A 23,584-nucleotide genomic window follows, 5' to 3' on the forward strand; every position below is an offset into this window, starting at 1 on the left:
AACACAAATAGGGCACCCTTAGTCCAGTTTAGAAGAGATTATTGCATTTATTCATTTTATAAGAGACAATTTGTTACCTGGAGTTGATTCACATTATAACTTGTGTTCTTGGAGAGTGATCTGTGCTCGCACACAGCCTTCTTGGTGGCGGCAGCAGCAGCCTTAGCGTCTCATGCCCGTCTCTGGGGTCCCCGCTGTTAGCCGCGGCTCTCGCCCATCTCTGGAGCTTCTTTAAGCAGCGCTCTTAATCCCCTCTCCTCGCGCACCAGGAAACAAAGAGGGAAGAAAAAAATCTCTTGCCTCTTCGGCAGGTCCAGACTTTTTCCTGGACTCCCTCTCTCCCTGAGCTCCAACCGAAGCCCGAGCCTCAGCTCCCAGCCCCGCCCGTCCCCGCGTGTGAGCAGACAAGCCTCTCTGGCTGGTGAGTGCTGGTCGGCACCGATCCTCTGTGCGGAAATCTCTCCGCTTTGCCCTCCGCACCCCTGTTGCTGCGCTCTCCTCCGAGGCTCTGAAGCTTCCCCTCTCCGTTACCTGCTGTCTCCGCCTGCGCCTGCGAAGGGGCTTCCTAGTGTGTGGAAACCTTTCCTCCTTCACAGCTGCCTCCCACTGGTGCAGGTCCCGTCCCTATTCTTTTGTCTCTGTTTTTTCTTTTTTCTTTTGCCCTACCCAGGTACTTGGGGAGTTTCTTGCCTTTTGGGAGGTCTGAGGTCTTCTGCCAGTGATCAGTGGGTATTCTATAGGAGCAGTTCCATGTGTAGAAGTATTTCTGATGTATCTGTGGGGAGGAAGGTGATCTCCGCATCTTACTCTTCTGCCATCTTCCTCCTCTAATGAGAAGATAAACAAAATTGATAAACCATTAGCCAGATTCATCAAGAAAAAGAGGGAGAGGACTCAAATCAAAATTAGAAATGAAAAAGGAGAAGTTACAACAGATACCGCAGAAATACAAAGCATCCTAAGAGACTACTACAAGCAACTTTATGCCAATAAAAGGGACAACCTGGAAGAAATGGACACATTTTTAGAAAGGTATAACCTTCCAAGACTGAAACAGGAGGAAATAGAAAATATGAGCAGAAAAATCACAAGTAATGATATTAAAACTGTGATTAAAAATCTTCCAACAAACAGAAGTCCAGGACCAGATGGCTTCACAGGTGAATTCAATCCAACATTTAGAGAAGAGCAAACACCTATCCTTCTCAAACTCTTCCAAAAAATTGCATAGGAAGGAACAATCCCAAACTCATTCTATGAGGCTACCATCACTGTGGTAGCAAAACCAGACAAAGATACTACAAAAAAAGAAAACTACAGACCAATATCACTGATGAATATAGATGCAAAAATCCTCAACAAAATACTAGCAAGCAGAATCCAACAGCACATTAAAGAGATCATACACCATGATCAAATGGGATTTATCCCAGGGATGCAAGGATTATTCAACATATGCAAATCAATCAACATGATACACCATATTAACAAATTGAAGAATAAAAACCATGATCATCTCAATAGATGCAGAAAAAGCTTTCAACAAAATTCAACACCCATTTATGATACAAACTCTCCAGAAAGTGGGTATAAAGGGAAGCTACCTCAACATAATAAAGGCCAAATATGACAAACCCACAGCAAACATCATTCTCAATCATGAAAAATTGAAAGCATTTCCTCTAAGATCAGGAGCAAGACAAGGATGTCTACTCTTGCCACTATTATTCAACATAGTTTTGGAAGTTTTAGCCACAGCAATCAGAGAAGAACAAGAAATAAAAAGATACAACTTGGAAAAGAAGTAAAACTGTCACTGTTTGCAGATGATATGATACTATATGTAGAGAATCCTAAAGATGCCACGAGAAAACTACTAGAGCTAATCAATGAATTTGGTAAAGTAGCAGGAAACAAAATTAATGCACAGAAATCTCTTTCATTCCTATACACTAATTATGAGAAATCTGAAAGAGAAATTAAGGAAACACTCCCATCTACCATTGCAACAAAAAAATAAAATATCTAGGAATAAACCTACCTAGAGAGAAAAAAGACCTGTCTGCAGAAAACTATAAGACACTGATGAAAGAAATCAAAGATGATACAAACAGATGGAGAGGTATACAATGTTCTTGGATTTGAAGAATCAATATTGTGAAAATGACTATACTACCCAAAGCAATCTAGATTCAATGCCATCCCTATCAAATTACCAATGGCATTTTTACAGAACTAGAACAAAAAATTTTAAAATTTATATGGAGACACAAAAGATCCCATATAGCGAAATCGGTCTTAAGGGAAAAAAACAGAGCTGGAGGAATCAGACTCCCTGACTTCAGATGGTACTACGCAGCTACAGTAATCAAGACAATATGGTACTGGCACAAAAACAGAAATATAGATCCATGGAATAGGGTAGAAAGCCCAGAGATAAACCCACGCACCTATGGTCAACTCATCTATGACAAAGGAGGGAAGGATATACAATGGAGAAAAGACAGCCTCTTCAATAAGTGGTGCTGGGAAAACTGGACAGCTACATGTAGGAGAATGAAATTAGAACACTTCCTAACACCACACACAAAAATAAACTCAAAATGGATTAGAGATCTAAATGTAAGATTGGATACTCTAAAGCTCTTAGAGGAAAACATAGGATGAACACTTTTTGACATCAATCACAGCAAGATCTTTTTTGATCCATCTCCTAGAGTAATGGAAATAAAAACAAAAATAAGCAAATGTGACCTAATGAAACTTAAAAGCTTTTGCACAGCAAAGGAAACTATAAACAAGATGAAAAGACAACCCTCAGAATGGGAGAAAATATTTGCAAACAAATCAATGGACAAAGGATTAATCTCCAAAATATATAAACAGCTCAATATTAAAGAAACAAGCAACCCAATCCAAAAATGGGCAGAAGACCTAAATAGACATTTCTCCAAAGAAGACATACAGGTGACCAAGAAGTAAATGAAAAGCTGCTCAACATCACTAATTATTAGAGAAATGTAAATCAAAACTACAATGAGGTATCACGTCACACCAGTTAGAATGGGCATCATCAGAAAATCTACAAACAAATGCTGGAAAGGGTGTGGAGAAAAGGGAGCCCTCTTGCACTGTTGGTGGGAATGTAAATTGATACAGCCACTATGGAGAGCAGTATGGAGGTTCCTTAAAAAACTAAAAATAGAATTACCATGTGACCCAGCAATCCCACTACTGGGCTTATACCCAGAGAAAAGCATAATTCAAAAAGACACATGCACCCCAGTGTTCATTGCAGCACTATTTACAATAGCCAGGTCATGGAAGCAACCTAAATGTCCATTGATAGACGAATGGATAAATAAGATGGGGTACATATATACAAAGGAATATTACTCAGCTATAAAAAGGAACTAAATTGGGTCATTTGTAGAGACACGTATGGACCTAGAGACTGTCATACAGAGTGAATTAAGTCAGAAAGAGAAAAACAAATATCATACATTAATGCATATACGTGGAATCTAGAAAAATGGTATAGATGAACTGGTTTGCAAGGCAGAAATAGAGATGCAGACGTAGAGAACAAACGTATGGACACCAAGGGTGGAAAGTGGCTGTGGGTGTGGGTGGTGGTGTTATGAATTGGGAGATTGAGATTGACATGTGTGCACTGATGTGTATAAAATGGATGACTAATAAGAACCTGCTGTTTAAAAAAATAAATAAAATAAAATTCAAAAACTATTGATCTTCTTTATATTTTCACTTTAAAAATTTCTAACAAGGTCAATTTATATATATATATATATATATATATATATATATATATATTTTTTTTTTTTTTTTTTTTTGCAGTACGCGGGCCTTTCACGCGGGCCTGTTGTGGCCTCTCCCGTTGTGGAACACAGGCTCCAGACGTGCAGGCTCAGCGGCCATGGCTCACGGGCCCAGCCATTCCGCGGCATGTGGGATCTTCCTGGACCGGGGCACGAACCCGTGTCCCCTGCATCGGCAGGCGGACTCTCAACCACTGCGCCACCAGGGAAGCTCCCATATTTTTTTATAAGTAGTGCTTCAATTAACAAACAATAGATAATTTAGTGAAATAACATGTATGTAAGCATTGGTAATTTGATAAACTGTGATAGGTGTCAGCAAAATACAGGTAGTATGGCACTTCTGTTAAAAATAATATTCTACAGTATGTACAGCATAGTAACTACAGATAATAATACTGTAATGCATATTTAAAAGTGGTTAGGAGAGTAGATCTTAAAAGTTCTCATAACAAAAGAAATAATTTTTAACTACATGCTGTGATGAATGTTAACTAATATGGTGATCATTTCACAATAGATGCAAATAGCAAATCATTATGTTATATACCTGAAAGTTATATGAGGTTATATGTCAATTATACCTCAATAAAAAACAGTCGTCTTTATGCATTGTATTAAATATAGTTACTCACATAATTATGGTATAAATAATTACTATATTATATTCATATTAATATAAACATATACATTGATGTATATATAACATATATAAAGTATTTTGTTTAAAAGTTTTCACCAATTTTTTTTTTACATTTACCCCAAAAGAAGTCTATATTCTTTTAGGCTCTCAACCCCCTAAGATTGGGTTTTCTATATACCGAAAACCCAATCAACCATTTTCACACCTTTCTGAGTAAACTTATCAGTATTTTCCACTTCCCTTTGAAGCTATTATCCAATCTCAAGAAGTAGGTGTGGCCTCAGGAGAGTCTAACCCTTTAAAAGGCAACTTTGTCCAGGGGTGACTGCTTCTCTCAGGGGGACTGAGGGAAAGTGCAGCTACCAGGTGTTGGACAGTTCTTGTTGACCCTGATATCCACAGATTTCCAGGACGTGCAGCCTTCCAGAAGTAAGACCACTCACAGTAGACTCTGGTAAGTAAGGAATTGATTGTAAATATCTTCATGCCTATTTTCTCTCATCCAAATCCTTTCCATTTACTTATTAGCCTGCTTGGGTTTTGTCCAAGCAAACAAGTAGTTGTCTTAGTTTTTTTAAATGACCTTAATATTTAAAATATCTGTAACTAGAGCAATTGTAATATATTGATATTTGTAATATTAACATATGTAATCATTTTTATTCCATTACCTTACATGTTATTAGATGTTTTTAGGTCTTAAATGAGATTTCTACAGACATATGTATTTATGAAACACATAGAACACCTAAAATGTTCAACATAATGTATACATTTCATAGCCTTTATACAGATGAACATAAGAGTTAAATGTGTTGAATGAATTAGAATATCTTCTTGTAAAGTTCATATGCACTATATATATATATTTTTATTTAAACATCTTTATTGGCGTATAATTGCTTTACAATGGTGTGTTAGTTTCTGCTGTATAACAAAGTGAGTCAGCTATATATATATACACATATCCCCATATCTCCTCCCTCTTGCGTCTCCCTCCCACCCTTCCTATCCCACCCCTCTAGGTGGTCACAAAGCACCGAGCTGATAAACCTGTGCCATGCAGCTGCTTCCCACTAGCTATCAGTTTTGCATTTGGTAGTGTATATATGTCCATGCCAGAATAAAGGCGCTGTATTTTTAAAGCCTTCAGTTTGCAGTGTAGATTTGAAAAGTGTTCAGGATAGATCCAATGAACTGATAGGGACTCCCAAGAAGTGGCATTGGTCAAATAGGGAAATATCAGAAACAAAGAGAATATGATGTTGCTTCCATTAACTACATCTTTGGAATTTCTAGTGTAGAGAGAAAATCCTCATGTATATTCAAATTTTTTCTTTGGTTTTAAAAAACAACTGATTAATTTTTACTCATTACTGTTGTAGCTTGAACATTCACTAGTTCAAAATGTGAAGTGCTCTGATGATCTGAACTGACTCCAGGAAAAATTGTTTTGCTGAACTAGATATAACATAATTTTTTCCTTTTTTGTCTTGAAAGGAGGAGTTTTGCTATTTAAGTTGGAAGCAAACACTGAAATGTTTATAGTTTTAAGATGCCAAAGGTAAAGCCAACATTGATTATATTAAGTTTAAATTATTCTAAACAATTTTATTTGTCTTTAGAAAAGCACATCTGTCAGTTCAGAGACAGGAGACATAGAGAACATTAGCATAGAGACAAAGTGTGTGCAAGTATGGGTTCCAGTCATGGAGTCATGGAGAGAGAGAGAGACAGACAGATTGAGATTATATATGTGCTTCTGTACCAATCAGCTAATAAAAGTAACTCTGGAGTCACCATTTACCCGCTGGTCTAAGCTTTAAGCACATCCATGTAATTTAGGTATGACTGAGAACATGGTTTATTTTAAACAAAAAAGTTGCTAGGGACTCTCTTATCTAATTTTATCATTTGTATCAGCATGAACCTGTCTGTATTCACCATTTCTAGGTTTGTACTGAGGGTAAGCATATAGGTAAATTAGATAGAGTTCAGACAGACAGGACTTTGTCCAAAGGCTTTACTTTCCCTTATCAGGGCAGAAGAAAGACTTTCTCTCTTATCCTCTCTAATTCTGTCTTGAATTTTCAGAAACATGGATTCAGACACATTGCAAGCCTTCCAGAATGAACTAACCTGCTCCATCTGTATGAACTACTTCATAGACCCCGTCACCATAGACTGTGGGCACAGCTTTTGCCGTCCCTGCCTGTACCTCTGCTGGGAGGAAGACCAGACTCCAAAGAGCTGCCCTGAGTGCAGGGGACTATCAGAGAAGCCAGATTTCCAAACCAATATTGTACTCAAGAGGCTGGCTTCCCTCGCCAGACAGGACGCAGCTAAACAAACCAACAGCTTGGAGGCGCAGATCTGCTTGACACACAAAGAAGCCAAAGGACTCTTCTGTGAGGTTGACAAGACCCTGCTCTGTGGCCCCTGCTCTGAGTCCCCAGAGCATGCAGCTCACAGCCACCGTCCAATACAATGGGCTGCTGAGGAATACCGGGTAGGTGATGCTTCTAAAGCAGTTAGGAACCTACAGGCTCCTAAATCAGAGAGAAAGATGAGGATAATAATGAAGTTGATGGGGATGGAGATGGTCGAGGTGGAGATTTTTCAGTGTAGGTCATGTAAGTGTATCATTTTAATGTTGTTGCCCAATTGTCCAAACATGTGGAACTGCTGTATCCTGGGGCATGTGGTAGCACAAGGCACACTGGCTTCTGATGTGAGCTTGACGCATTCTTAGTCAAGTTATATAAAAATCTGAGTCTCAATTTCTTAGGAAATGAGAAATTTCATTTCTCTCATGGAAATGAGAGATTCCATTATCTATAAAGTTTCCCCAATTCTTTCTTTCTTTTTTAAATTTTTAATTAATTGATTTATTTTTGGCTGCATTGGGTCTTTGTGCTGCGTGTGGGCTTTCTCTAGTTGTAGCGAGCGGGGGCTACTCTTTGCTGTGGTGCACAGGCTTCTCATTGCAGTAGCTTTTCTTGTTGTGGAGCATGGGCTCTAGGCACTCAGGCTTCAGTACTTGTGGCACGCGAGCTCAGTAGTTGTGGCTCATGGGGTCTAGAGCATAGGCTCACTAGAGCACACAGGCTTAGTTGCTCTGCAGCATTTGGGATCTTCCAGGACCAGAGCTCAAACCTGTGTCCCCTACACTGGCAGGCAGATTCTTAACTACTGCGCCACAAGGGAAGTCCCCCCACCCCAATTCTTCATTATATGTTTCTGTCACTTTGATATTCAACATATTAGAATCAGATTAATGTGGAAAAATCTGACCACATCATTCAAACTCAAGATTTCTATTTTCTAAACCAGTGGTCCCCATCCTTTTTGGCACCAGTGACCAGTTTCGTGGAAGACAATTTTTCCATGAATGGGGGCAGGGAGAGGTTGGGGGGATGGTTCCGGTGGTAATGCGAGCCATGGGGAGCCATGGGGAGCCATAGGAGTGGCAGATGAAGCTTCACTTGCTCGCCCCCCTCTCACCTCCTGCTGTGCGGCCCCGTTCCTAACAGGCTGTGGACTGGTAGCGGTCTTCGGCCCAGTGGGTTGGGGACCCCTGCTCTAAATGACTGCCTTTGCTCATACATAAGGGGATGGAATTTATGGTATCATCTGTGTCGCTAAAGCTCATGGTTATTTTGCAGGAGAAACTTCTGAAGAGAATGGACTCTTTAAGGAAAATGACACAAGAAATGCAAAACAGTCTGAATCAAGAAGCTAACAAAACTCAGTTGTTAGAGGTAAGAATTAAAATATTCTATTTGTTTGCATGGAGACAGATATAATCCTGGCTTAGACTTTTAGCAAAATTCAAATTACCAGGTAAAAGATAGTGGTCTTTTCCTTGGAAAGAGTAGTGGTTTCAAATGACCTATCATCAGTAATCACAGTTATAACAGACCAATACAAACTAGTTCAAAGAGTGCTAGTATATGGGAAAACCAAGGCATGAAACGTATTCCTAGGCCACATTTTTGAAGATTTGAATAAACCTTCTCAGACATGGAGTATAAGACAACATTGTGCTAAGTGTGTCTGTGAAGGTGAGGAGAGGAATACAGCAGTACCTAGAGGAGAATTAGTGCATATTTTTAAAGATGCACAGTATGGGGTTTACCTAATAAAAGAATATTTAGAAAAATCAGGGAAAGGAACAAGAAAAAACAAGATTTGGGTAAGAGAGGAAATAATTGATGGAGTAAGAACCCTGAAGAATCCTCCTAGGGAGAAAAACTGGAACCCCCTCAGATGGCTTGATTTAAAAAGGAAAAAAGGCGAGAAACTTAGAGAAAGGATGGACAAGAAGGACCCTTTGAGGTGTGAGGCAGAAAGTTTGTCAAGAGCTTTCCCGATGACAGTAAGGAAATAATGTTTGACGTTTTCTGTTGAGAATGAGGATGAGTGATTCTTTGAATCCACTATCTCTGCAGAACTATGCAGCCATAAGGAAGGTGATGATCAAAGTTCAGTATCAGAGGATCCACCTGTTTCTCCAGAAGCAGGAGCAACTCCATCTGGAGGCGCTGGAGGAAGAAGTGAAGGAGACTCTCCAGCAACTCAGGGAGAGTGAATTCAGAATGACTCAACAGAAAGAAAGTCTGAAAGAAATGTACAGAGAGCTGACTGAGATGTGCCACAAGCCCGACTTGGAGCTGCTCCAGGTGAGAAGGGAGGTTTCATCCTCAGAGACAGAAGTACTATTCTGGGTACTGTTGCCATGACATTGAAATGTTACCTGCATATACTCTTATCTCAGCTAAGGGATGATGCTCCTTGACTCCCATTAACTTACTTGTCCAATCCCTTATTTCTCATAGCCTGGTAATCTTTGGGAGGTTTTTTTTAATCCTTTCACTAGCTAACATAGGACAAAATTTTTTCAGTGTGATCAGGAGTACTATCCAGACAGATTATCGAAAATCAGCAAAATTCTGTGACCAGGGGAAAGTTAATTTTCTTGGAGTAATTCTCAATACGTTGTCACTCTATTATCCCACACTTACTGAAGACATTGAGGTTTTGCCCATTGTCCAGGTAAAATTTTTAGAACTGGTAGTCAATTTCAATGCACTCTATAATTCGTTTTATATGGTTCCTTGTTTTGCTTTAATTGTCATCATAAATGGTGAGATCTCTCCTTGGGAATAGGACTGAGAAATGACTGACATTGGAAACCTGATGTTGTTGCATCATTACACAGACTCTTCCTGGCCTCCTTCCTTCCTTCCTTAATGTGCCCTGAGGAAGCTCATCATGTTTTAGTTTAAGTTCTGTTATTAAGATAGCCTCTGATTGTTCCTTAGAGGAGAATGAGAAAAACAATACCTTATTGAACAAACAAGAATAGTAAAGCAGATGCAAAAGGACAGAACTCTCATGATTAACGTGATTTTTTTTTTCATTGCAGGCCTCGGGAAATGTATTGGAAATGTGAGTGTACGCTAATGACTTTTGATTTCTGGAAAAGTTGTTGTCTTTTTGATGAAGTGGTTGGATAGTCATTCCTTGGTGCCACGGGGAATTGTTTTCAGGCCATCCCCAAAATCTAAATCCCGGGATGCACTATCCCTTATAGAAAATGCCATAGTATTTGCAGATAACTTATAAGCATGCTCCCATACACTTTAGTCATTACTAGACTACTTATAACACCTAATAAAATGTAAATTAAATGCTATGTAAATAGTTCCCACGTATGTGGCATTTTCAAGTTTCACTTTTTGGAACTTCCAGGAATTTTTTTTTTTCTGAATATTTTCCATTTAGAACCAGGGAGGAAGAATGTAGGGGAGGGATGGATTTAGAATTTGGAATTGACATGTACACACTGCTATATTTAAAATAAATAACACACAGTGGTTACCTCAAGCCATAGGGAAGAAGATCAGGATTAAAAATGGTGGTCAGGGCTTCCCTGGTGGCGCAGTGGTTTACAGTCCGCCTGCCGATTCAGGAGACACGGGTTCGTGCCCCGGTCCGGGAAGATCCCACATGCCGCGGAGCGGCTTTGCCCGTGAACCATGGCCACTGAGCCTGCGCGTCCGGAGCCTGTGCTCTGCGACGGGAGAGGCCACAACAGTGAGAGGCCCGCGTACCGCAAAAAAAAAAAAAAAAAAAAAAAAAATGGTGGTCAAGGGAGACTTTAGCTTACCTATAATGTTCAAACTTTTTGAAAAGAATTTATCTATGTATTATTCTATAAGTAAAATAAATTTAACAAAAAAATAGATAACAAACAAGGACCTAGTGTAAACTAACTAACTAAATAAATAAATAAAATAAAACAGAAATTACAGATTCAATCCGTGGTTGAATCCATACATGCAGAATCCTCACACATGGATGACGAACAGTACATCTTTTGATCTATTAGCATCGTCTTTCTGGCTATTTTCTGTTTTATTTCAAAAGGATTCTAGAGGCCTTCTGATCCTTGGTCTGAGAAGTTTCCTTTTCATTTGGCTGAATTCAAATATACCTGAAAACTTTCTGACATTCTGGGCTTTGTTCCACCCACTCACCCCATCCTCTCCAGACTCACCACAGTAAAACTTAGGGAAGGGATTTTTCTGAGATATCACAGAGGAAGCACCTACACTAATGAGTTGGAAGGTGAAAATGGCAGGAAAGGGGCAAATTCCCTAATAGGAAGAGGGGCTGTGATTTTGTTCCTAGGAGTAGCACTGAATCAGCCTGTTGCATTACAGCAAGCCCCCTTGTAGGTAGGACCTCAGAGCTAATGGCTTCCTGGTGCTCACTGGAAAGTTAGACCTTCAGGACCAAGGCAGCCAGGCTGGAATTGGATTCCCTTAATGGGCTGATAAGAGCAAACACGTCGGGCTCAGTGAACTCTTCCTTTTAGACACTGAACGTATCCTTGATGACTACTTGCTGACTGCAGTCCCAAAGGCTTTGCCTGAATTTTTTGCTCTCTGTAAAATGCCCAGGATCTTTGCATCACCTGAGTTGGAATAGAGGAAGTGAATGAAGTTCAATAAGTTGAAAACTGGAGTAAAGTCTGAGAAGAATGGGGGAGTTGAAATTTGATGTAATTTATATTTAGAAAAAAGTATGGTAACTTTTTATATTCCCAAGTGTGTAGAATATAATGTATATCCAATTAACCAAAAATAGAAGAATTCTGACAAAATATCCTGGATTAAAAACTGCTTTTTTGTAATGGTCCTGTGATTAGCCTTTGACCTTGAAATGTAACTGACGTCATTTGTTACAGGACTGATTTGATACAGATGCAAAAGCCTCAGCCAGTGAACCCAGAACTCACTTCCTGGCCTGTCACTGGAATCCTAGACATGCTGAACAGCTTCAGAGGTAAGAGTCAACCTTCAGTGAACAGGACTACATTTCATTAGAACTTCTTGGGAAGGAGCCTTCTTTTATTGTTATTTTATTTTTTCTGACATGAAGGTAGTACATAACTTCCCAAAGTTGTTACATTTTTCCTGCTTGTATAGTCGTATTACAAAGATCAAGGCTGAACTTTGCAACCTATAGTTTACCGAAAATGCAAACCTAGAGATATATATTCAGTTACATATGACATAGGCAGAGCAAGAGGAGAGCAACCAGCTTGCTCATGTGGTTATAAAGAGATAGAATATTTACTTTTGTAACCATCAATATTGTGTTTATTCAGTTTATTTCACTCTTATAAAGTTAAATATGGTATTGCTGGTTTTTAATTTGTTCTGTATTACCAGCTCATTTATTATGCATTGTACAAAAAGATTTATTATTTCTAAAATCAGCAAGAATTGACAGAAAAGACTAAAATTAGCTTAGGCAGGATAATTGTAATGCTATTAGATCAATTTCAGAACAACTGAAAGGCAAGGGATATTTGAACATGGTTAGCCAGAACATCCTTTTAGAAGCTTCCAGAACATCCTTTTAGAAGCTTCCAAACTATTCATTGATGGATTTCTATCAAAATTTTGACCTTTGAAAATGTAGTAAGTAGAGACCATAGCCCAATAAATACCCACATGATAGCAAGTGCTATCTACATGCTAGATCATATTAAAGACAAAGGACACAAGAATAGTTTTCTAAATGAAAGAAAAAGAAAATGTTTTTGGTGAGTCCTGAAATAAACTGTCAAGACGTTGACATTAAATCAGACTTCACAGAGTTCATATCTCCCTTTTTTTTTTCTTTTTCTGTATGATTTGAAGTCTTTCTGTGTGCTGGTGAGATAATAATGACTCTTACTCTTCATAGAAGAGCTAGTCTGAACTCCCTTTGCTGTCTTTGCTTTGTATTTCCTTGGAGGAGGGAAAATGAAAAGTCTCATTGGGTAGAGAGCCTCTGCCTCTCAGGCTGTGGAAATCTCATTTGCTGACCACATTTTTGCTCTTTCTGCAGTGGATAATGTTCTGAGTCAGAAAATGACCATTCACAATGTGAGCCTTTCTGAGGATGGTACAAGTGTGATGTTTGGAGGTGACCATCACGACGTGTCCAGACAGCCCCAGATTGTGGAAAGATTTGTGGCCTGGGGAGCTGTGGCCTTCACCTCTGGGAGGCATTACTGGGAGGTGGATGTGACACACTCCTCGAACTGGATTCTGGGAGTCTGTAAAAATATCTTGACGAGTGATACTGATATCATTATTGATTCTGAAGAAGCATTTTTGCTATTTTCTATGAAGGTGAACAATCATTATACTTTGTCCACAAACTCCCCACCCTTAATTCAGTATGTGCAAAGGCCTTTGGGTAGGATTGGAGTGTTTCTGGATTATGACAATGGAACTGTGAGCTTCTATGATGTTTGCAGAGGTTCCCTCATATATAGTTTCCTTCCTTTCTCCTTCTCCTCCCCGCTGACGCCTTTCCTTTGCCTTAGGTCTCCATGAATAGTCAAGTTCCATGACCATTTAATTGATGAAATTCTTGCCTGAACAAATTGCTTTCCTAAACCTCACGTGAGGCCAAAGGATGATATCTGACTATCTCTGAGCACATTGTAATTTAATGGAACATACGACTATATGTTTATAAAATGGCATAACCATGTTGAATGTATAAATTTGTTAATTAAATTTTCTTGTAATAAAAATTTATTATGGAATATTTCATAGAGTATAATCAGTTGCTTTTCTTCTGTCATAAATAATAGTTTTATTAAAATAAAAGTTACATACCATAAAGGTCACCCCATTTAAACTATATAATTCAGTGGCTTTTAGTAATATTCAAAAAGTGAAACCATAACTATCTAATTCTAGGACATATCCATCACCCCCAAAATAAACCAATGACCATTAACATTTACTCCCCATTCCCCCTCCCCCTCCCAAGTCACCCCCAATCCAGTTTTATTCTTCATGGATTTTTCTATTACATGGTTTCAAATAAATTGGATCACACAATGTGTGGCTTTTGATATCTGTTTACTTTCACTTAATGCTTTCAAGATTCATCTACATTGTAAGCAGTGTGCTTTACTTGCGTATCTGAACCAGATTGGGGTGAAAGCATGAGGTAATATATATATCAGGTTAGTAAACAAAAGGAATGGTGCTTAGTTTTCTCTTCAAAGCTGACCTAGTTGGTAAGAACCAAGTGTTTGACAGACTTTATCATTTCTCTAAATCCTAGTCATTAAGCACATCTCAGCTCAACAACATTTTTCCCAGGAAGTTTTTCGTGACTACACAGACCAGTGTAGTTCCTCTCATTACACACTCTCTGAGCATATACCGTCTCATCATAATGTTCAACAAACCTTCCTCAAATTCGCACTTTTACTACTTGACAGACAATTCTGAGACAGTAGGGACAGTATATTATTTACTACTATATTCCTACTATCCAATGCAGACTTATAATACACAGAAGTATAGGATGAATCAATGAACAAATACATGAATGAAAGAATTAATATAAACAAATATTATTCCAGCATTGATAAAGTTTTCCAAAATGTAGCTAACATAATAGACATAAAATGCTAACTGATAATGTCAACAAAAGAGAGGTAATTGATCTGCAGCTTTACAGCCTAAGAAAATTCCATTAGTTTGAGGTTTAAAATAACTACTGCATAATTTTGTTTTATAGTGTTGATTTTGAGATTTCCCTAAGACGATCAGTACAATCTACTGGAAGATGAAGACCCTACGTAAAGTGATATGGAAACAGAAAATGGGACTTCACATGATGGTGACTGTCAGAATTTAAACTGACATATAAAATACTACTAAGCATAAGGTGGTATAATTTCCTTAGCAGTGGGAAGGCCAAAACCAATTTAAATTTGAAGAATAATTCAGAAGACAGAAATACAGAATTCTGTAATATAATATGATACCTAAAAAATATTGTAATTGTTCTATAATGTTCATTATACCCTGGTCATTTGAAAGCAGAAACAGTATGGTTCACTAGAAAGCATTCATTCTCAGGCACATCTCCACAAGAATATATTAAATGATAATTTGTTCAAGTTCAATCTATAATATCCAATTCACAAAAACTCAAGAGCTGGATGTATTTTGTTTTCTTTTTACAGAGTACAAGAAGGAGCTTCTTGGTTTGTCTCATTTTTATCTCCAGATCCTTCACTATATCTTCAGTCCTACAATTCAAAGGAAGTATTCAGTGCACTATGGAGTGAAAGTCCTTTCCTTTTAGCCATTTCTCTTTTCATTTTGATCTTTTTCCTCCATTTTCTTTGATTATATCTCTTATTCTAAGCCTCTTGATTGAATGACTCATTTTTTTGTTAAGTTCCATTTATGGTAAGCCCTGTAAAATTGGGTGGAATGAAGGCTGGAGAGGCAAGGGGAATTTTAAAGAGTACAGATGATGCATCTGAAAACAAAACATAAATTTCAAATTAGAATTTGGGAAGGTTTTCATTTTATTTTTAAGAGTCAATTAAATTATAGAATTGACTTATAACAGATGAGGTGTGATTATCTCATTCATGGCATAGAAGGAAAGTTCCTTTCCTTCCCTTTCTCTGCAGAAACATGGCATCACTCACACTACAGAACCTCAAGAAATAATTCACCAGCTGAGTCTTGAGTGTGAGGAAGTTGGAGCTCTTGTGGTGGTGCTTGCAGAACTGAGACCTTGTAAGCAGCCCCAAATCCTAGAAATGGTGTTGCCCAATGGCCAACACCATTGGTTCAAAGACGACATTGTGAAGTTCCTGGAAGAAATGGAGAATAATCCCCTGTTCAATCACAGCCATGCATTCAAAACAACTCAGTCACTGATGGACTGGGAAAAAGTAGCTTTTTAAGATATTTCTGGAGAAATGTGTAAACTCCAATGGTTAGAAACATTTTATAACTTGAGAAACTGTTGCACCTTAAAAGAATTAGTCCTGGGGTCTTCCCTGGTGGCGCAGTGGTTGAGAGTCCGCCTGCCGATGCAGGGGACACGGGTTCGTGCCCTGGTCCGGGAAGATCCCACATGCCGCGGAGCGGCTGGGCCCGTGAGCCATGGCCACTGAGCCTGCGCGTCCGGAGACTGTGCTCCGCAACGGGAGAGGCCACAACAGTGAGAGGCCCGCGTGCCGCAAAAAAAAAAAAAAAAAAAAAAAAAAAGAAATTGTCCTGGTAGTTAAGGAACATGTTAAAAATCCTCACAAAAGCAAAACACCCACCCCCCAACACACAGAAGAAACATTCTGATTTACCCAAGAAGCCCCTAACAACTTACCCCCACTTTTTAAAAGAGATGTATCCCTAGTACTCCTCAAAACACCCCAAACTGTGTACCAGGCGAAAGACAAGGAGTTCCCAGAGAACATGAAGCTGAAACATATTCAAGATTTCCAGAAGGAGAAACAGGAGTGTGAGGAGAAAATGGCTCAGTTCAGGGAACACCACTCTGAACTAGTCCAATATTCCAAGAAATCGGATGTCCCCTAAGGAATCTAAATCAAAGGCCAAAAGAAGTTTCAGGAAAATGTGCAAGAAGTGAAGTCTCCCCCAGAAAACTATTTTTCCATGAGGATTAGAGTCCATGGAGAGACTGAACAACCTCCAAGGACACCTATCAGATGTTCCACCAGGATTCACCGTCAAGTCAGGAGTTGCAAGATATGCCCCTGAGGGATCGTATGGTGGAGATCCCGGCAAGGCATCCTGAAGAATCAGAAGGAGAACTATAAGAAACAGGCTGAGGAGGTGCAGAAACAATACAAGGTGGATCTGGATCACGGGATCAAGAGTCTGTTTCCTGAGGAATATGCTGCTATGGGGACTGTAGATCTGCCTGTCTGATCTTGGGTTTCAGGGATCCCTTTATTATCATGTTCTTACATCTAGTATAGGTTGTCTCTCTGTATGCAGCATATATTTTTTACAACTGATGAACCCACAGTGACGCATCATTGTCACCCAAGTCCATAGTTTTCACTATTGGTACATGAAAATATTTTTATTTTAACACATAAAGATCATTGAATTAGATAAATAGTTGGATAGATAGACAGGTAGATAGATAGATGGCTATTGCACACTCTTAAACACATTTTTATGTTTTACTTTATTAAAACAAATATTTATTAAAGCTGATTTTGAGTTTTCATTGGAAAAAACAGGCAGATAAGTAGTGCACAAGGCATTTGGTATTCAAAAAATAATACATTTATTTCCCATAGAGTCCACCATATACAATTTCATACACAGGTATGCTCTGTAAATATATGCTTTTAATCTCTTAAAGTTACTGGAGATTTATCAATTTTATATGCCATCTAGATGGCTAACATGTTGAATTTATTTGGAAAATCCTTTAGCAGTTTGTGTTATTTGCTTCCTTCCTTGACTTTAAATTTGCAAAATTAGGTCTAAGAATTCATTCTTTTTACCTGAAAATCAGCAGATTTTCCCATAAGTCATTTTTGCCCTCCAGCAGATTTTCCCATAAGTCATTTTTGCCCTCAAGTGCTAGTAAGGCTTATAAGCCAGAATAGATAGTGAGATATCCAGTCAAGTGGGGCTCTTCTTGTGAATTTAACGCATGCATTTTCTAATTCATTCAGCACCTAATGTTTTCTAAGCCATGCCTTGTTGCATGGGATACAGAGATAAAAGTTACAATTCTTAACTTTAATATATCATTCTAACATTGAAGAATGACCAGTAAGTGTAATCAGTAATAGAAAGCATTATTTGGTCAAAAAAGTACAAATACTGGAATTGGGCAAATATGGATTAAAATTGTGAATTAGCTATTACAATAAGATGACATTGGTTAAAATAATTAACTCATTGCTTATCTGTTTCCTCATGTATATGTTCATGAAATGAGAATAAGTATAAGTGAAGATTAAATTTAATGCCTATAACTGGCTCACAGTAGATTCATAGAAAATGTTAGGTTAATCCATTGGAGCTGCTATAAAAAAATATCATAAACTGGACAAACAACAGAAATTTATTTCTCACTATTCTGGAGGCTGGAAGTCTCAGATCAGGGTGCCAAGGTGGTTGGCTGATGGCTTTGTTTCAGGGGCAGACTTCTTGTGTCCTCACTTGACAGAAGACACTCAGGATCTCTCTGGAGCCTCTTTTATAAGGCACTAATCCCATTCATGAGGGCTCCACTCTCACGACTTAAACACCTCTCAAAGAGCTCACCTCCTAATACCATCACATCGGGCATTAGGGTTCAATATATGAATTTGGAGGTGACACAGACATTAAGATCATAGCACTTAGCTTCCTTTATTTCATCCATCTACCATACTTATCTTTTACTGAATTCCAACAAGAAACCACTAATACATAATAGATAGCAAAATAAATTATGTTAAAAAATTAAATACACTTAATGAAATTATTCTACAATATATATATATGTCATGATGACCTATAATCTTGCTAGAATGTTGTTCCAACTCTGGCCCAAAGCATCATTCTAGAAATTTTTAAAATAGTCCTGTTGCTATATAGATATATTTACACAAAATAATAGTAGGAGATCCATGGTGCGATGGAAATTGCTAGAAGTGCATTTTTTGAAATGTAAACATTTTCCGAAAGGAAATTATTCCACAATTTGCCCTTGAATAAATAGAGATTAAGTAGGAAAAGGGGTAATGGAAGTGATGTTCAGATAGAGGAAACAGCATGTTCAAAAATTCAAAGTGAAGGAGAGCATGATGCCTTGGAGAACTACTTCCACAATTCCTTTGTCCTAGTTCTCTCTTATATACAACTTATGGAAACTACTAAAAACACTGCGATCCAGGTTGGAGGCACTCTTCATTTTTTTATACAGTGCATTTCTCCAAACTACACTTGTGAATTCTGGAAAATATAAAAGAAGTGCAATGTACGTTAGGAATATTTCCAAAACTCTAAATAAAACAGAAGAAAAACTAGGATACAATATCAAAATTCGTGAACCTTTTCTACAACAAAACTGTCTGGAAGTCCCAAAATTTGGACAGATGGAGACAAATCAGGGATATCTAAGATTCATGGGGTATCAGAATCTGTTTAGGAGGAAACAGAAGGAAAGGACAGGATATCTGATAAATTTCAGAACCCCAAAAGTTAGCAGTAGGGATTCATTGAAAGCTGGCAGGTCCCTTAAAGAATAACTGATGAACCTGAGTAGGGTGAGTGCGTTCAGGCTGAAATATGCAAGGAATCCACAATAACATGTGAAGGGGCTGGTACCCTCCAGTCCCTACAACTCTCAGACATAACCACCTAAAGCTCCCTTCCAGGACCAGGCTTCATAATGAGAAAAAAGTACTGGGAGTAAAATACGTACGAAGCAAGACTTAGGCGGCAGGAGCAAAGAAGGAGAATGTCTCAAGAAAAGAAGTGGGAAGAGAAGCAGAACCAGGAGATGGCAAAAAGTTGAGTTCATATTACTGAACACCTTAGGAAAACAACCGAGTCCTCTAGACTTATGAAGTGAAGAAAGCTACCTTGACCTACCTTCACCTTATAAAAGTCCAAGAAGACTAATTGCATATAAATACCATCAATAGAGCACGTTTTTCACTTCATATTTAGGAAGAATCCAGAGGGAAGAAAATACCTTTCCTAATATAATAGAACTTGGTATGACTGTTCATGAAGTGGCCTTTAGAGAGACAGTTGCCAGAAGAGCCCTGATGCCAGAGCTACATTAAGAGCGCAGCCTTGTGCTCCCATCTTGGAAGAACACGACCCTCAGAGGCCCTCTCTGCTCCTTTGCCCCAGAAACTCGCAGACGCACAGCTTCATCTCCCTGGATCTATCTCTACCACTGTGCCTAGCCACCTCTAGCTGTTCCTGAAGGTCAGTTCTGCAGTGTTTTATGATCTCTCTTTCACACACCTTCTCTAGTTCCTCAAGTTTCCCCCCCTAAGGAGCCATCTGTAAGTCATTTTGTCCCGGCTTAACAATAATGGACTTTTCTAAGAACTCACTACACAACATGATTATACTTTAATACACAACCAAAATACAAAACACCATAGTAAATTGATGGCAATAAAATATGGTATTTGATTTGCATTGCATCACAAATGGTTAACATTCTCACTCATAAATGAGTTCTTAGAAACCAGTAGTGAAGATGTTATATATAGCAAGGGAAATTTAAAAAAAAAACAAAAGAAGAAGAAAATTAAACAACACAAGTGACTAGTAAGGATTAAACATATATGAAGATGACCGAGCTGAACAAGAATAAAAGCAATTTCTTTGTAATATCATATTACAAAAGATTAAACATGTAATATTTGTACAGTTTTAGGAAAGCTACCCACATAAACACTGGGGGACAAGATTGATAAGGTCCTGTCTATATAGTAGGGGCGTCTATGTTATCTAGTATTAATGAAATTTTGTGCACATCCTTTTGGGTGTATTGATAAACAAATTAATATGCAAGCCATGTTTGGGGGGTCTGTATACTAGCTACAAATTTCTTATGCAGTAAACATGGTTTACATATAAATTGTAAATTTATCCAACTAATTTGTTGAAATAATTCAAATAAATTAGAACTGCTAGGACTAAGAATAAGAGGTTTTTAAGTTGAGGATTAAAAGCAGACTTCCCTGGCGGTCCAGTGGTTAAGACTCTGCACTCCCAATGTAGGGGCCATGGGTTCTATTACTGAGCCCACATGCCACACGGTGCGGCCAAAAATTGAAAAAAAAAAAAGAGCAGACTTTACAACAGCATTTAATTTTTTCTGTTTGAAGGCAAGCTACAACACTGTATTTCTGTAATGATTAAAAATTTAAAGATGATGCATTTGAAAAAAGATGAAGTGGATATATAGTTGTTCACAGTGATAAAACTAGAGGTGAATTCTCTCACATTTTGTGTCATGTTTTCATGTATTATCAAGGAATACATTCATATTATGAGATGCATATATCTTTAGGTTCAAAATAATTTGATACAGATGTCAAAAAAAACAACTGCTGAATGAAAGAGAAGATGTAGAGAAAATTCCCTTCCATTCCTCTAAGCTCTCTGGTTGGTTAGCAGATGTGTGGTCAATGTGTGGACTGCTTTATGTACAGAATGTCTAGTCAAACAAGTGCCCCATGTGCCCCAGTGTCTTCGCAGACACAGGCCAGAAAAGAACCGTGAGGCTTTTCCCTTAGACGAGCACTTATTTTCCTTCACACACTAAGTGTTCATCCAAGAACAGTGGATGTGCTAGAGCCTAGCACAAGACAAGAATTCAATCTAAAAACTTCTAGAAAGGTAACCAAAATATTTCTAGCTTTAATTGTTCTTCACAAAACTAACGACACTGAAATATTTTCCTCATCGGAAACAACTATCAGTATCAAATTAGTTGTTATGCCTAACATACGGAACTAGTTATCACTTAAAATAGTATTTTATCCTTATTACATCATTATTTATAAGGGCTCTTAGGTCTGAACACTAATTGAATCTGCTTTCAGCATTCTGTTGCAGAGTTTTGGAACCAGTTTCTTTAGAATGTGCACTTAAAATAATATTTTATCCTTAATACGTCATTATTTATAAGGGCTCTTAGAAAACTCTGACAAGGCCATCATCAAGCTGCTAGCGCATTCTAAAGGAACTGGTTCCAAAACTGCAACAAAGTGCTGAAAGCAGATTCAATTAGTGTTCAGACCTAAGCATGGTTTCTAGTCTTCTCTTAATTTTCCTCTGATCTTCAGGAGCACAGCCAATTACTATGGACTGAAACTTCTGATCCCCCAGCCCAGGAGGCACCTCTGAGGGGCATGCGCTGTACATCGACGCTAGGTGACTCGGCGTTTCCCAGATCATCCAGAAACGTGCTGACCACCTCGCTGATGATCCTGGGGCATGCTTGAGGGGCTCCTGCTGCTGGGGGTTTCTAATTGTTTCCATTGAAACTTCAACGGTCCCATCAAACGCTTTGCAGTCAGATTTAATTCTTCTCTTTCCCCGTCGCCGATCTGCGCGTGCCCTGGCTGTTCTGGATGCTGTGCATCATCTCAGAAGGAAATCTTTCTCCTGCTCAACTGCAGCAGCAACTTCTCTCAAAGCTTCCACCCTGCGCTCCAGCTGGTCCAGGCTCTCCAGAAGGCGGCTGGAGAGGTCAACCCATGAACGAGGAGCAGCAGAAGCGACCTCGTTGGCCTTGATGCTGATGCTCGCCTGGGCCATCTCGGCCGCAGGAGGCGCCGCCACCTTGCGGCGCTCGCCTCCCTCTGACGCGCCGCCCGCGGCCCCCGGGCCGGGGCCGGGGCCGGGGAACCAGGTGCCTGTGCATGAGACGCTCGCTGGCCCCGGGCTCGGACGGGCTCCGAGGGGCTCGGACGGCTTCGGACGGGCTCGAATGGTCTCAGAGGGGCGATGGCTGGCGAGGGGAAGCCCAGCGATTTCCCAGCGCGGGCGCGGATGGGAGGCCTCCCGTGGCGCCTGGGCTCACTCTGCCCGGGAACACCGCCTCCCCCAGTTTCATAAATATGATGCAACTTCAGGCCTTTTCCCCTTTCTTAAAAGCAGATGTAGATATTTTTCTATGAAGCTACATTAGGGGTAATATGTTTTAATATACAGTTTAATTTGTTAAATAATGCGTGTCAGATAATTCTGAATAAAATTAAAACCAAAAACCCAGGATTTTTTTCTTCCTGTGAAAATGGAACTTGATTCTAAAAGATATATAAAAATTCAAAGTGTTGAAAATATTCCAATTAATCTTGAAAAACACATGTTGAAGGACTTGTTCTCAAGATATCAACTTATTTTCTAGACCAGTGCGTCTCTAAATTAAAGTACATTTAGGTCACCTGCGTGTCTTGTCAAAATGCAAATGCTCATTAAGTATATCTAAAATAAAGCCTAAACTGCTCTCAGGTGATACTGATGCTGCTGATCTTTGATCAAACTTTAAATAAGATTATAGACTAGTGGTTTGCAGCTCTAGCTGCATATTCACCTGGGTAGCTCTTAAGTGCACTAATACGTAGCATCAAACCAATTAAATTAGAATCTCTGGGATTGTGCCCCAATCATTGGCATGTTGAAAACTCCCAAGTGATTCTAATGTGAAGTCAATATGTTGGAAACCTAAGAGATCCAACGTATAGAAGGAAGCAGACATCTGGAGGTTTAAAAACTGTGAGTGGTATCATTGTCTCTAGCCTCCTCTTGAGAACCTCTAACATATTAAAGTTGGGCCAGAGGTAGAGATCATACAAAAATGAGCCTGAAAATACCCAATATAGAGGATATTGCCAGGTATTTGTATACAATCTGAGTCATAGAGCATGGGGTCAGTTTCCTCAGACCATTATTAAGAATATATTGTAACAAATAGGGCTTCCCTGGTGGCCCAGTGGTTAAGAGTCCGCCTGCCGATGCAGGGGACACGGGTTCGTGCCCTGGGCTGGGAAGATCCCACATGCCGCGGAGCAGCTGGGCCCGTGAACCATGGCCGCTGAGCCTGCGCGTCTGGAGCCTGTGCTCCGCAACGGGAGAGGCCACAACAGTGAGAGGCCCGCGTACCGCAAAAAAAAAAAAAAAAAAAGAATATATTGTAACAAATAAATGGAAAGGTTTCCTGTGTTCATAGGTTAGAAGAATTAATACTGTTTAAATGGCAA

At 39.1% G+C, this 23,584-nt stretch overlaps 2 protein-coding genes and 1 pseudogene across 2 annotated transcripts; 1 reads left to right on the forward strand and 2 right to left on the reverse strand.

Moving 5' to 3' along the window:
• LOC109552305 (lysine-specific demethylase 4D-like) overlaps nucleotides 1–23,584 on the reverse strand; it is a 359,102-nt pseudogene that overhangs the window by 205,106 nt on the left and 130,412 nt on the right.
• LOC101317641 (tripartite motif-containing protein 64-like) lies at nucleotides 6,149–13,598 on the forward strand. Its single transcript, XM_033862105.2, has 5 exons — nucleotides 6,149–6,991; nucleotides 8,148–8,243; nucleotides 8,934–9,184; nucleotides 11,735–11,835; nucleotides 12,889–13,598. The coding sequence occupies exons 1-5, from the start codon at nucleotides 6,581–6,583 to the stop codon at nucleotides 13,380–13,382; spliced, it is 1,353 nt and encodes a 450-aa protein (XP_033717996.1). The 5' UTR covers nucleotides 6,149–6,580; the 3' UTR covers nucleotides 13,383–13,598.
• LOC101321990 (BAG family molecular chaperone regulator 2) lies at nucleotides 21,606–22,139 on the reverse strand. The gene is given in 6 exon segments (XM_073807951.1): nucleotides 21,606–21,759; nucleotides 21,761–21,812; nucleotides 21,815–21,874; nucleotides 21,877–21,936; nucleotides 21,939–21,971; nucleotides 21,974–22,139. Coding segments are annotated over 6 exon segments (525 nt in total).

Source organism: Tursiops truncatus, chromosome 8 (assembly GCF_011762595.2).
Source record: "Tursiops truncatus isolate mTurTru1 chromosome 8, mTurTru1.mat.Y, whole genome shotgun sequence".
NCBI lineage: Eukaryota > Metazoa > Chordata > Mammalia > Artiodactyla > Delphinidae > Tursiops > Tursiops truncatus.